Below are 12,215 nucleotides of genomic sequence, written 5' to 3'. Positions count from 1 at the left end.
TAATAAAAAAATTTTTTTTTGTTTTAAATCCACCCTGGTTGGCAGTAATTACTCCAGATCCTGGGACAGTTGAACAACTCCAGAGAAATACCACTCCTTGGGGTGAATTGCATATACTGGTTCAGACAGGGTTCAAGAAGAACAGGAGACATAGAAAGAGCTTTTGGTATGAAGGGTCAGGATGAACGGAATCATCTGGTTCATTTGCATCCAAAAACTGACATGAGATTGTCACTAAGAGGGCAGAACCTAGCTGTAAGAGTTTGACGGACTAGAGCCTGCCTGGGTCTTTGTGTAACATGGGTGACACCCGATAGACTTACCGGGTGTCTGAATTGTTTGTGTATTGTCTTGATCTCTAATGCTTTTTGTCCTAAAATAAATGTGTTGGGCTTTGTGAAAGCTGGCTGGTCACTGGTAACCCTATCATTGTCCCTGAAAGAGTGAACCACAGGGGCTGGACTAAGGTCAGACCTGCTGGGATAATCGCATTGAATTGCAGGGGGACTGCAAGCCTAAATCCCCAGGGTGAGACGGGAGAGAGACACTAGGTCCCTTTCCATAGAGGGCTGATAGCTGGAGGAGACTACAGAGGGGGATAGAAGTGCAGGTAATCGTGGAACTGTGACAATTCCCACCAATATTCTTTTGAGCTATGAAAACACCATGATTTCTATCAATACTGTTCTTAATTTTGTAATCTTCTTTTTCCCCCAAAGAATTAAATAACTAGCTGTAGAATCATTTAGCAAAACTTGCTGCTATTACAGATTGTAACAGGGTCCCTGCCTCCCAGATTTCACCCTAATTGCACAGGGCAACCATGCAGCATTCCTGCCTCAGTTTCTCCTCAGTGATTGGCCCTCCAGCTAAGCCATTAATAAAAAAGTCCACAAGTATACAAGCTGAAAAACAAACACAGAATTCACATACCAGTTTCAAACTGGACCTAGCCCCTCCTTTAAGGGCCACATCCCATCCATGTTTAATAACTTAGACAGTCTTTTGCCTTTTTATGTAATAAAATTAAAATGCTGTTATTGTGCAATTATAATCTAATTTGAATTTCACCCTTTCCCATTAGCCCCTTGGGTTGCTCACTTGCTCCCTCCCAATCAGCTTTCCCACGCTTTTGTGCCTGGAGTCTTTCCCTTCTTTTGCAAGCCATGCCCAGTCCTTCCTAGCTGGGGTGTTTTTCTCCTTTGGTGTCTCAGGGTCTACTGCAGGAGCCCTCCTCTCTGTAGTCCTCAGCAGTCTTCTCCAGGATTCTGCTGAAGTCTCTCTCCTTTCCACACTGCCCTGATCTCTCAGGCCTCTGGGATAGGTAAAGGATTGAATCTCACAACCCATTTTCCCCACTTGGGGAGATGAGTTGGCTGTGTCACAAGTTGGGCTGGGACTTCATCTCCCTTTAAGGAAGCAGTCACCCTATGACTCCAATACTGACATCTAGTGTGTCCCTTTTACAAACATTTGATGTGAAAGACTTTCTAGTTTGCTGTTCTGCTAGCAACTTTGTTTATCCCATCCTGTCTTCCTTTATCACCTGTTTTCACATTGCACAATTCTTCATGAAAGTTTTTACTTCCTACTACTCCTGTTGCCATATCTGTCATACAACATATGAAGCAATCTGTACTCAAATGTACTCTTTATAAGAATAGCAATATATTGTGTAATTACTCTGGGATTCTTAATCAGTGATAAAAAGTAAGCAAGATTACTCTTCCTATAATATACTAACATGCAGGTTGAATTTATGTATCTTTTTATAATTTCAGGTTTACCAGGTTGAAAAAGAAATGCGTCAGCTTCTGCAAGAAACAGCAAACAGTAAAAAGGCCATGGAAGAGAAAATAAGACGACTTACAAGTGCATTAAGTGACATTCAGCAAGATCTCTGACGAAATATGTAATTCATTAAATCTGACCATCCTGCTGCTCCTTTAATAAAAGGAGTTAGAGAAGTAGTGTAAAATATATACATAAACTATATAAACAAATATACAGTATCTTTGTTAGTTACGCTTCTTGCTCTGATTTTTAGTTTTCCTTTTTAAAACACTTATTTCCAGAGTAATTTTTGTGTGTGATTATTTTGAGAGTTCAAGAATCAAATAGGTATTAAAACTGTGTACAGTATTTTCATACTAGTTATCTGATATGTGTCTGGTAATATTTGTGTTTTGACCTCTCTAAGAAATAGGTCAAAACAAATCAACAGATGAAAAGCACCGTATGGGTTAAGGATTATCCATAAAGGAAGAGAGGGTGGAGGTGGACTTTTTTTTTAATAGCACACACCATACATGACCATTTTGCATATCTGGAGTTAACCCTGTTTGGAGGTAGCGTTCAGTGACTTTTCAGAGTTAATACTGTTATCCCAGAGAAAAGAGATCTTTTCTCTTTGAGTTCAGCAGTCACTGAATGTGTTCAATAATCTCTCCTAGACATTATCATTCAAACCCGATGCTGTTCCTTGATGTCTTTCATACACTACACTGTTCGTTTCAAAGGATGTAGGGGTCCACCCTCATGAAACAGCTTGCAGGATGAAGTGCTAAATAGGAAAATTCCTGATCTCAGGAATTTACTGATGTACAGGTGAGGTCAATTACACAGAGGCTTAACAAACCAGTGGTACTGAAAACTTACTTCATGCTGAATGACATGCTTCAGTGATGACTTGATTTATACTATTGCATTTCTTTAAAAATCCAATGTTTTAATTTTTTTATTAATAGCTATGCAATTACTCCCTAAAGTCCCAGTGAGAGCTGGGGGTTTGGTGTTCTGGGCACTGTACAAGCTTTTAGTAAAATCTGTTCCTTGACTACCATTCCTGCATGCTCAGATGATTCCATTTCTCTAGCTGAAAGGGCCTCTAAATCTGCTTTCTGGAGAAGGAAATAGCAACTTTAGACAGACTTTAAATCTCTATATGGAAATAAAGCCATTTTAAAAGGAGATGGAAGTTATCCAAGATCAGTTTTTAGGGTCTCTAGTGTATCACTACATTTCTTCCGTTTAGTTACTTACAGTGCTGAATGGTACGGTGCTATAAAATGATGTACGTGAATAAAATATTCAGCAGATTTGGAGTTGGAGCTGTCCTCCTAATGGAGGACTTTTGCAAACATTGTCATCTCTCTCCTAATAAGCGAAGAATGCACGTGTTCTTCCACCCTTACCTTTTCATTTCCTCCACAGTGCTTGAGCCTTGCTGTTTGAGGAAACATTTTTCTAGAAAACACTTTCTGTAGTTCTCAATTCTCAGGCAAACTAGTGACACTGACTTAAAGCTTGAGCATTCTGAAAATGTGACTAAGCACACATGCATGCTGGGCCCTGAAGCACCAAGATATTTGCACCCCACACCCTATTGTGATTTTTGTACCAAATATGCCTTGAGAAATCCTTTTAAAAACTAGTAACTTGCAGGTCACCACTACCCTGGTGAAATATATAGCAATGTTTATATATAAAGTTATGAATTCCCCCTGTATGTTACTAGAACATATTCAAGACCACATGGCCTTGCCTAGGTAAAGGTGTTAAATAGTTCAATCCTAAACAAAGGAATGGGGGTTTGCCTCAATTTACATATAAGCAGTAAACATGATCGAGAGACTGCAGGAAACAGAATAATTTATATTTTAGCCAATACCAGTGTGTGTGGGGGAAAACATCCTGGAGCTTCCTTCACCACCAGACTCCTTGTTGCCTTCCCTCACAGCTTGAATAAACCTCTTTTGAAGAGTAACTTTCAAAAGAATACATTGCAAAGGTTTACTGATCTTAAAGACAAGGGCTTCTGAGCCTCAAGTGATAAGCAATTGAATCAACTGATTGTATACAGTATTACTGTATTATAAAAGTGTATAGAGAGCTCTTTTCTAAAAGCTAATGACATACTGGTGATTAATATCATTGTGAAATATAACGAGGAGTCCGGTGGCATCTTAAAGACTAACCATTTTTTGGGGGCATAAGCTTTCATGGATAAAAAACCCACTTCTTCAGATGCATGGAGTGAAAAATTACAGATGCAGGCATAAATATACTGACATAAAGAGAAGTTACTTTACAAGTGGAGAAGAAGTGTTGACAAGGTCAATTCAGTCAGGGGGGATTTGGTCCACTCCCAATAATTGAGGAGGAGGCATCAATACCAAGAGAGGGAAAATTGCTTTTGTAGTGAGCCAGTCATTCCCAGTTCCTATTCAAGCCCAAATTAATGGTGTTAAATTTGCAAATGAATTGTAACTCTGCAGTGAAATATGTAAAACTCTCTATATGAAGAAATATGGATAGTTAATGATATTATGCATTAAAGTCTGTGGCCAAACAGGGAGAAACATCTACCATCTATCATGAGCAAAGGCAGCTATTTACCTGTGTCCAGTGACATTAAGCAAGGTGTGACCAAAAACAATAGAAGATCCATTTACATAGAAATCAGCAAGGGAATGGGAAGTCTACAGGAAGGGAAGAACTGGTAGCATTAGGTCATCCTACCTCTTGAAACAAAGTCATTGAACTTTGGAAGATAAAGCAGAGAGAGAAGCCATCTTTGGCATTTGTCACTAGACAACACAAGGCAACAGAGCTCTTGCAAGCTTAGAAAGATGAGTCCTTCAACCAAGTGTGGGGTGGAGTTAAGGCTCTGGGAACTGAAAATAGGTGAGAAACCTGCTTAGGCAAAGATCTTTCACTTAGGAAGACAAGGGAATACAGCATCTTGTACTTCTGTGGAAGGTCCTGAATGAGGGGAAGTCAGCCATGGGTGGTAAGAAGACTGAGAGAAACCACCTTGATCAAAGCCTGTACCTTGCTAAATTAAGTTTTAGACTTTTAGATGCATGTTTTCACTTCTATTTGCTTGTAACAGTTTCTAATTTTGTTCCTTTTACTTGGCATCACTTACCTAGTCCTATTGTTAATAAATGAGTTTTATTATAAACCAACTCAATGCCGTGTTTAAATGGAAGGATGTATTTAGCCCAGTTAAGTTGATAAGCTGTGATGTGCTTGTGTGTCTTTCAGAGGAACAAATGAACCTTATTTCTCTGAACTTTCCAAGACATGGCTGGATATTACAGATCACATGATTTGGGAAAATTCAGGATTGGGAATGTGTTGGTTTACCTTGCAAATAGCACACAGACACTCAGGATGTGACTTGCATGCTTGTAGACTGGTTCTGAGTGTCCCAGGGTAGGAGCTACAGCAGCGACGCATTGTGAGGCACCCAGGGTTGTAGGGAAAGTGGTGGCACAATCCCTTATTGGTCTGGATTGCACTCTGAGCCCTATAACGCACACCAAATTTGGCATTTAAAATCTCTAGCCAATTCTATTTCTCTTGGCATATTTCTAAGGCATTTCATTTTCAGTTTTTACTGGTTTTTTAAACTGAAAAAATCTTGGGTTTTACAAAAACTGTTCACTTTTTACTGACTCGTTTTTTACCTTAACTTTGGACCGCTCAAGTACCTGAAAATACTCATGTTAAAATCTGATGCATTCCATGAGGTAAATGAGTTTGTTAATAGGTTAGTCTAAGTGTAAATGCAAGGTTGTCTGTTTTAAGCAATGTAATGGAAGATACATGTATGTGTGTTTGTTTATGTACTGTTAATGTACATGTAGCACCCGCTCTCCACCTGCTTACCTCCTTTAATGCCAATCCGCTTACAGATTTTGATGGACAGGTCTGGGTTCTTTTGGATCCCGTCACCCACTCAGCAGGGTGTATCTTCTTTATTTTTTTCCTATGAAATTATTTGGCGGTGCCTCCACCCCCCTAGCTCCTTCCTGGCAGGGTCACTAGGTAAGCTTGGGCGGAAAATTCTAACTACAGAGTAATCCCCACTTACTTGCCAGACAGTTGGAGACTTCCAAGAAATAACACAAACACATAAAAATATATTCAACACAATTATATTAAACAGGAGACAAATACAACATAACAGGGTAAAACACTATTATTAGGGTCACCGGTGCCCACACTGCAAATACCCATGACTTGATGTAGCAAATGTAAAATTAGTGTCCCATGGGTATGCATACTTAGCTGGGGCCCTTGATGACCTATAACCACAAAACTCTTCTCTGAAGTGGTTTAGCAGCATGGCTGACTGGGTTCAGTACAGCCCAAAGGACTCACAAGTGGGAGAAGGTGGTAAATCCCTCCACAGATGTAATATGCAGCAGATTATAAAATCCTCAAACCCTTACTCCCTGGCTTGAGGACACAGTTCAGGGAGTAGGAGGTCCCTAAAACAAATTCCCTGACTGACTAACTAAAAGATTGTGCACTCACAAACTCCATGAATGATCCTCAGGTTCGAAGATGACTCTGGAGTCCTCAGTCACTGCAGAGGGGCTGCTCTCTGCTGACAGGGATCCTCCTCAGGCAGGAATCAGGCTGCTTCAGTCCCAGGATTTCCCGTCATCACAAAGGGGTGCAGGGCTCAAGGTGTAGGTTAGACAACTACACTAACATCCAAACTGTAGCCTCCTAGCCCAGCCTCCAGACACACACTCAGCAGGCAGCTTCCCTGGACTAGCAGCCAAAGCAGAGCTGACCATGCGGTGACCAGTCTCACCTAGGGACCTGGAGGCCGAACTCAGCCTGGCTGGGAAGTTTCCCAGCAAATGCTACAAATTGGGAATCATCAGTGGAGAAGGAAAAACCCAGCTGAGGGATCTGCTGTCAGGTCCCTAGAGGCCTGTTCTCAGGGGGAACCCTGCATGCAGGCCTGGGACTCCCCAGCTCCCTACACAGCCAGTCCTGCCCTTTCCCTCGCTGGCTCCAGACTGACTTCAAAATGGCTGCTCCCTGGGAGGGCCTCTCACTCCCTATTGGTTGCTGGGCGGAGTCTGAGTCTGCCTTGGCTCCTCCTCCCTACCAGGGACAGTGAGCCTCTCCCTGAGCTGCCAGCAGAGAGAGTCCCAGGGATCTATGTAATCTCCTTAGGGGTTACATACAGTTCATGAAATAAACCATACCATTAAACTACTTTTACTTTTCTTTAATAGCTGCTGCTTTCTGTATTCCCAGCCCAAATATTAACCCTAATATTCACCCAGAAAACTGCTTCATTCTTTACGCCAATTTTTCATCCATTTTTAATTTTTCGTAATGAACATTGATAAATTCCTGGGAAATTTTAAACAGTAAAAATCAGAAATGAAGACTCTTGCTTATTTATCTCCATTTCACTTTATTTGAGTCAACAGCAGCCCTGGTGAATTCAAGATGTCATAAAAATAAAGGGAAGAGTAACCAGGATTGGCGGATGTGATTGCAGAGCCATTGGCCATTATCTTTGAAAACTCATGGCGATCGGGGGAAGTCCCGGATGACTGGAAAAAGGCTAATGTAGTGCCCATCTTTAAAAAAGGGAAGAAGGAGAATCCTGGGAACTACAGGCCAGTCAGCCTCACCTCAGTCCCTGGAAAAATCATGGAGCAGGTCCTCAAGGAATCAATTCTGAAGCACTTAGAGGAGAGGAAAGTGATCAGGAACAGTCAGCATGGATTCACCAAGGGCAAGTCATGCTTGACTGATCTAATTGCCTTCTATGACGAGATAACTGGCTCTGTGGATGAGGGGAAAGCGGTGGACGTGTTCCTTGACTTTAGCAAAGCTTTTGACACGGTCTCCCACAGTATTCTTGCCAGCAAGATAAAGAAGTATGGGCTGGATGAATGGACTATAAGGTGGATAGAAAGTTGGCTAGATTGTCGGGCTCAACGGGTAGTGATCAATGGCTCCATGTCTAGCTGGCAGCCGGTATCAAGTGGAGTGCCCCAAGGGTCGGTTCTGGGGCTAGTTTTGTTCAATATCTTCATAAATGATCTGGAGGATGGTGTGGATTGCACCCTCAGCAAGTTTGCAGATGACACTAAACTGGGAGGAGAAGTAGATACGCTGGAGGGTAGGGATAGGATACAGAGGGACCTAGACAAATTAGAGGATTGGGCCCAAAGAAATCTGATGAGGTTCAACAAGGACAAGTGCAGAGTCTGCATTTAGGACAGAAGAATCCCATGCACCGCTACAGACTAAGGACCGAATGGCTCGGCAGCAGTTCTGCAGAAAAGGACCTAGGGGTTACAGTGGACGAGAAGCTGGATATGAGTCAACAGTGTGCCCTTGTTGCCAAGAAGGCCAATGGCATTTTGGGATGTATACGTAGGGGCATTGCCAGCAGATCGAGAGACGTGATCGTTCCCCTCTATTCGACATTGGTGAGGCCTCATCTGGAGTACTGTGTCCAGTTTTGGTCCCCACACTACAGGAAGCATGTGGAAAAATTGGAAAGAGTCCAGCGGAGGGCAACAAAAATGATTAGGGGACTGGAACACATGACTTATGAGGAGAGGCTGAGGGAACTGGGATTGTTTAGTCTGTGGAAGAGAAGAATGAGAGGGGATTTGATAGCTGCTTTCAACTACCTGAAAGGGGTTCCAAAGAGGATGGCTCTAGACTGTTTTCAGTGGTAGCTGATGACAGAACAAGGAGTAATGGTCTCAAGTTGCAGTGGGGGAGGTTTAGGTTGGATATTAGGAAAAACTTTTTCACTAGGAGGGTGGTGAAACACTGGAATGCGTTACCTAGGGAGGTGGTGGAATCTCCTTCCTTAGATATTTTTAAGGTCAGGCTTGACAAAGCCCTGGCTGGGATGATTTAGTTGGGGATTGGTCCTGCTTTGAGCAAAGGGTTGGACTAGATGACCTCCTGAGGTCCCTTCCAACCCTGATATTCTATGATTCTATGAACCACCTTTCTGTATACAGTGCTATAAAATCCCTCCTGGCCAGAGGCAAAACCCTTTCACCTGTAAAGGGTTAAGAAGCTAAGATAACCTCACTGGCACCTGATCAAAATGACCAATGAGGAGACAAGATACTTTCAAAGCTGGAGTGGGGGAAACCAAGGGTCTGTCTGTCTGTGTGATGCTTTTGCCGGGAACAGATCAGGAATGCAGCTCAGAACTCCTGTAAAAAGTTAGTAAATAATCTAGCTAGAAATGCGTTAGATTTCCTTTTGTTTAAATGGCTGATAAAATAAGTTGTGCTGAATGGAATGTATATTCCTGTTTTTGTGTCTTTTTGTAACTTAAGGTTTAGCCTAGAGGGATTCTCTATGTTTTGAATCTGATTACCCTGTAAGGTATTTACCATCCTGATTTTTACAGAAGTGATTCTTTTACCTTTTCTTTAATTAAAATTCTTCTTTTAAGAACCTGATTGTTTTTTCATTGTTCTTAAGATCCAAGGGTTTGGGTCTGTGTTCACCTGTACAAATTGGTGAGGATTTTTATCAAGCCTTCCCAGGAAAGGAGGTGTAGGGCTTGGGGGGATATTTTGTGGGAAGACGTCTCCAAGTGGGCTCTTTCCCTGTTCTTTGTTTAACATACTTGGTGGTGGCAGCAACAAAGTTGGTACCTTGAGGAAGTTTTTAACCTAAGCTGGTAAGAATAAGGTTAGAAGGTCTTTCATGCAGGTCCCCACATCTGTACCCTAGAATTCAGAGTGAGGAAGGAAACTTGACACAAGAGTTCAGTCCTTGGACCATATTAAGGGAACTAAGCAACTCAACAGTGTCACCCTGCCTTCAGTTTATTTGCATGGCAGGCTTCGAGCCCCTGGGCTTTCATAATTCCCACTCTGCCCTTGCCTTCCAACTTTCAATTGTATGTATTTACTGCCATTTTTCTCACCAATTTTCCTTGTTACTGTTGGGTTTTGGCCCAACAACCTTGTCCTGGGAAATTGGTTCCACTTAGCTGGCTCTGCTCTTCTGTTTTTTGTATTGTTTTTCCCCCCTTTGTATATTTGCCTATTTTTAATACAATTTTTTAAAAAAATTAATTACTTTTGCCATTCCTGCCTTAGATACCACAGCACTAGGTACCAGAAATAACTTCACAAATTTATTAATGTAATTGGTGTATGTAGTAACATGCCTGTTTCTTATGATTACAGACTACAGGAAAAAGGAGGGAAAGAAATCTGTTGTGTGTTCAAACTGCAAATAGCTAACTACTTTCTAGTTGGACAAGCCTCCTTATGCAGCCTTGCTACTGCATCTCAGTAATATGCACTAACTGCTCCTCCATGGCAGTCTTCCCTTTTGAATACAACCTATCAATTGTGCCAAATTTTACAGTGCCCAGCTAGTGTGACTGTTCTCAAGGTACCCAGGATTGTTGTTACCCCATGCCTCCAGCAAGAGAGAGTCATTCTTATAAAGCAGAATTACCCCCAAAGTTTAGTATGTTGCAGAGCTGGCTAGTTTCACAATAACCAGGATCCAAATGTTCATGAAAGAACGCTTGCGCCACAAGGGCTTTCCTCAGTGAACGGACCCAGAGTGCTTCTCCTTCTGTGTTATACTGAAAATGACCTTTTGTTTCTATTCATAGACTGGGCAAATCCCTCTCTTGTTGTAAAGTGTTTTTTTTTTTTTTAATCTTTAAGTGGTTTTAATTGTTTGTCAATGCCTCTGACAGTTTCCCATTCAAAGTCTTAAAGCTACACTATTGAGCCTTGCATTGCATCACTGGCCAAACAGGGCAGGGTGACAACTCCCCCTTGCCCGAATGGGCCATCACCAAGACACATCATCCTTGATGACTAATTTCTACTCCAAGTCCATAAAGTGTACTTTCAGTATAAATACATTCTTCCTTAAATATTACCCATACATACATCTTGCAGTGATTATGAATCATGACAGATTACAAGCTTTCTGTAGATACTTTATGGGTTACTCTTTATGGATAAATAGCCTGTAAGCCATGTTGGTGTACTGAGTTTATCAGGTCTGCAGTGAGAGATGTTTGCAAAGAACAGAGGACCCTTTGCCAAGGAGCCTCTATGTCACAGTAAGTTTCTACCAAAGGTTACTGGTGTGACTGGGTCCCTGGGATGGACCACACTGAGAATGCCTCACTCACGGCAGACTGCACGAAACAGGGCAGGCAATCCATCAGAACTGGTAGTTTAGTCTATAATTAGATTAACCAAACCAGTAACGAAAGAGCTTCTGCAGTAGCGCACTGGTTAACCAGAAGCCAAACACAGTCCCCCTTAGGCATTCCAGTCCTTGGCTCCCATCCAGACAAACAAGTCTAATATAGTGAGAGGTTACTGAAAACCCAATTCACCATATGTGAGGTTCTATTAATCCCAAAGGACAGACACTTGCCCCAGGTCAATATGTATGTCAGATCTTACCCAAATATGCTGTCAGCCAATCCTTAGTAAACTAACTAAAGATTTTATTAATAAAAGAAAAGAAGAGATTGAATGGTTAAGGAATCATATACATACAAGTGATTGCGGGGACCTGGGGGGTGGTGGAATTGGGGTGGGGCCAGGGGTGGGGAGGGGTCAAGCACTCGCAGGCCAGAGGGGAAGTTGGCGCCTATGTGAACAGGGATCTCTCACATCTTGGGAGCATGTGCTAATCCAGGGGCAAGCAAACTTTTTGGCCTGAGGGCCGCATCGGGTTTCTGAAATTGGAGGGCCAGTTAGGGGAGGCTGTGCCTCCCTAAACAGCCAGGCATGGCACGGCCCCCACCTGCTATCCAACCCCCCCACACACTTCTCGCCTCCTGACAGCCCCCCGCAGGACTTCTGCCCCATCTAACTCCCCCTGTTCCCTGACTGCCTCCCGGGACCTCTGCCCCATCCACACACACCCCTGCTCTATCCCCTGACTGCCCCCGGATCCCCCGCCACCCCATCCAAGCCCTCCTCTCATTCCTGACTGCCCCCCCCCCCGGGAGCCCTACCCTGTCCAACCACCCCTTCTCCCTGAACACCCCCAAACCTGCCACCCCTAACTGCCCCCCGCCACACCATCCAACCCCTCTTCTTCCTGACTGCCCCCCCCGGTACCTCTGCTCCGTGCAACCACCCCTTCTCCCTGTCCCCTGACCGTCCCTGGAACTCCCACCCCTGACTGCTCCCTGCCACCCCATCCAACCCCTCCTCTCCTTCCTGACTGCCCCCCGGGACCGCTTCCACCATTCAACTCCCCTGTTCCCCAGTCTCTGACCACTCCAACCCCTATCCACACCCCTGGCCTCTGAGCACCCCCTGAACTCCCCTCTATCCAACCCCCCCTGCTCCCTGCCCCCTTACCGCGCTGCTTGGAGCACCAGTGGCTGGCGGCGCTGCACCAGGACAAGC

At 43.4% G+C, this 12,215-nt stretch overlaps 1 protein-coding gene and 1 long non-coding RNA gene across 4 annotated transcripts in view; one reads left to right on the top strand and one right to left on the bottom strand.

Annotated features, from left to right (window-relative positions):
- LRRCC1 (leucine rich repeat and coiled-coil centrosomal protein 1) overlaps positions 1 to 4,970 on the top strand; it is a 40,858-nt gene extending 35,888 nt beyond the window's left edge. For all 3 annotated transcript variants that reach the window (XM_048841099.2, XM_048841100.2, XM_048841103.2), the window contains one exon: positions 1,782 to 4,970. In XM_048841099.2, the coding sequence (XP_048697056.2) occupies positions 1,782 to 1,904 (123 nt within the window). In that variant the 3' untranslated portion in view covers positions 1,905 to 4,970. The remainder of the gene's footprint in view (positions 1 to 1,781) is intronic.
- Positions 1 to 6,820, bottom strand: part of LOC125632627 (uncharacterized) — a 34,717-nt gene extending 27,897 nt beyond the window's left edge. The window contains exon 1 of the long non-coding RNA XR_012666938.1: positions 6,328 to 6,820. This is a non-coding gene — a long non-coding RNA (uncharacterized LOC125632627). The remainder of the gene's footprint in view (positions 1 to 6,327) is intronic.
- Positions 6,821 to 12,215: the final 5,395 nt, after the last annotated feature.

This window comes from Caretta caretta, chromosome 2 (genome assembly GCF_965140235.1).
Source record: "Caretta caretta isolate rCarCar2 chromosome 2, rCarCar1.hap1, whole genome shotgun sequence".
NCBI classification, from domain to species: domain Eukaryota; kingdom Metazoa; phylum Chordata; order Testudines; family Cheloniidae; genus Caretta; species Caretta caretta.
This window is presented reverse-complemented; position numbering and strand designations above follow the sequence as displayed.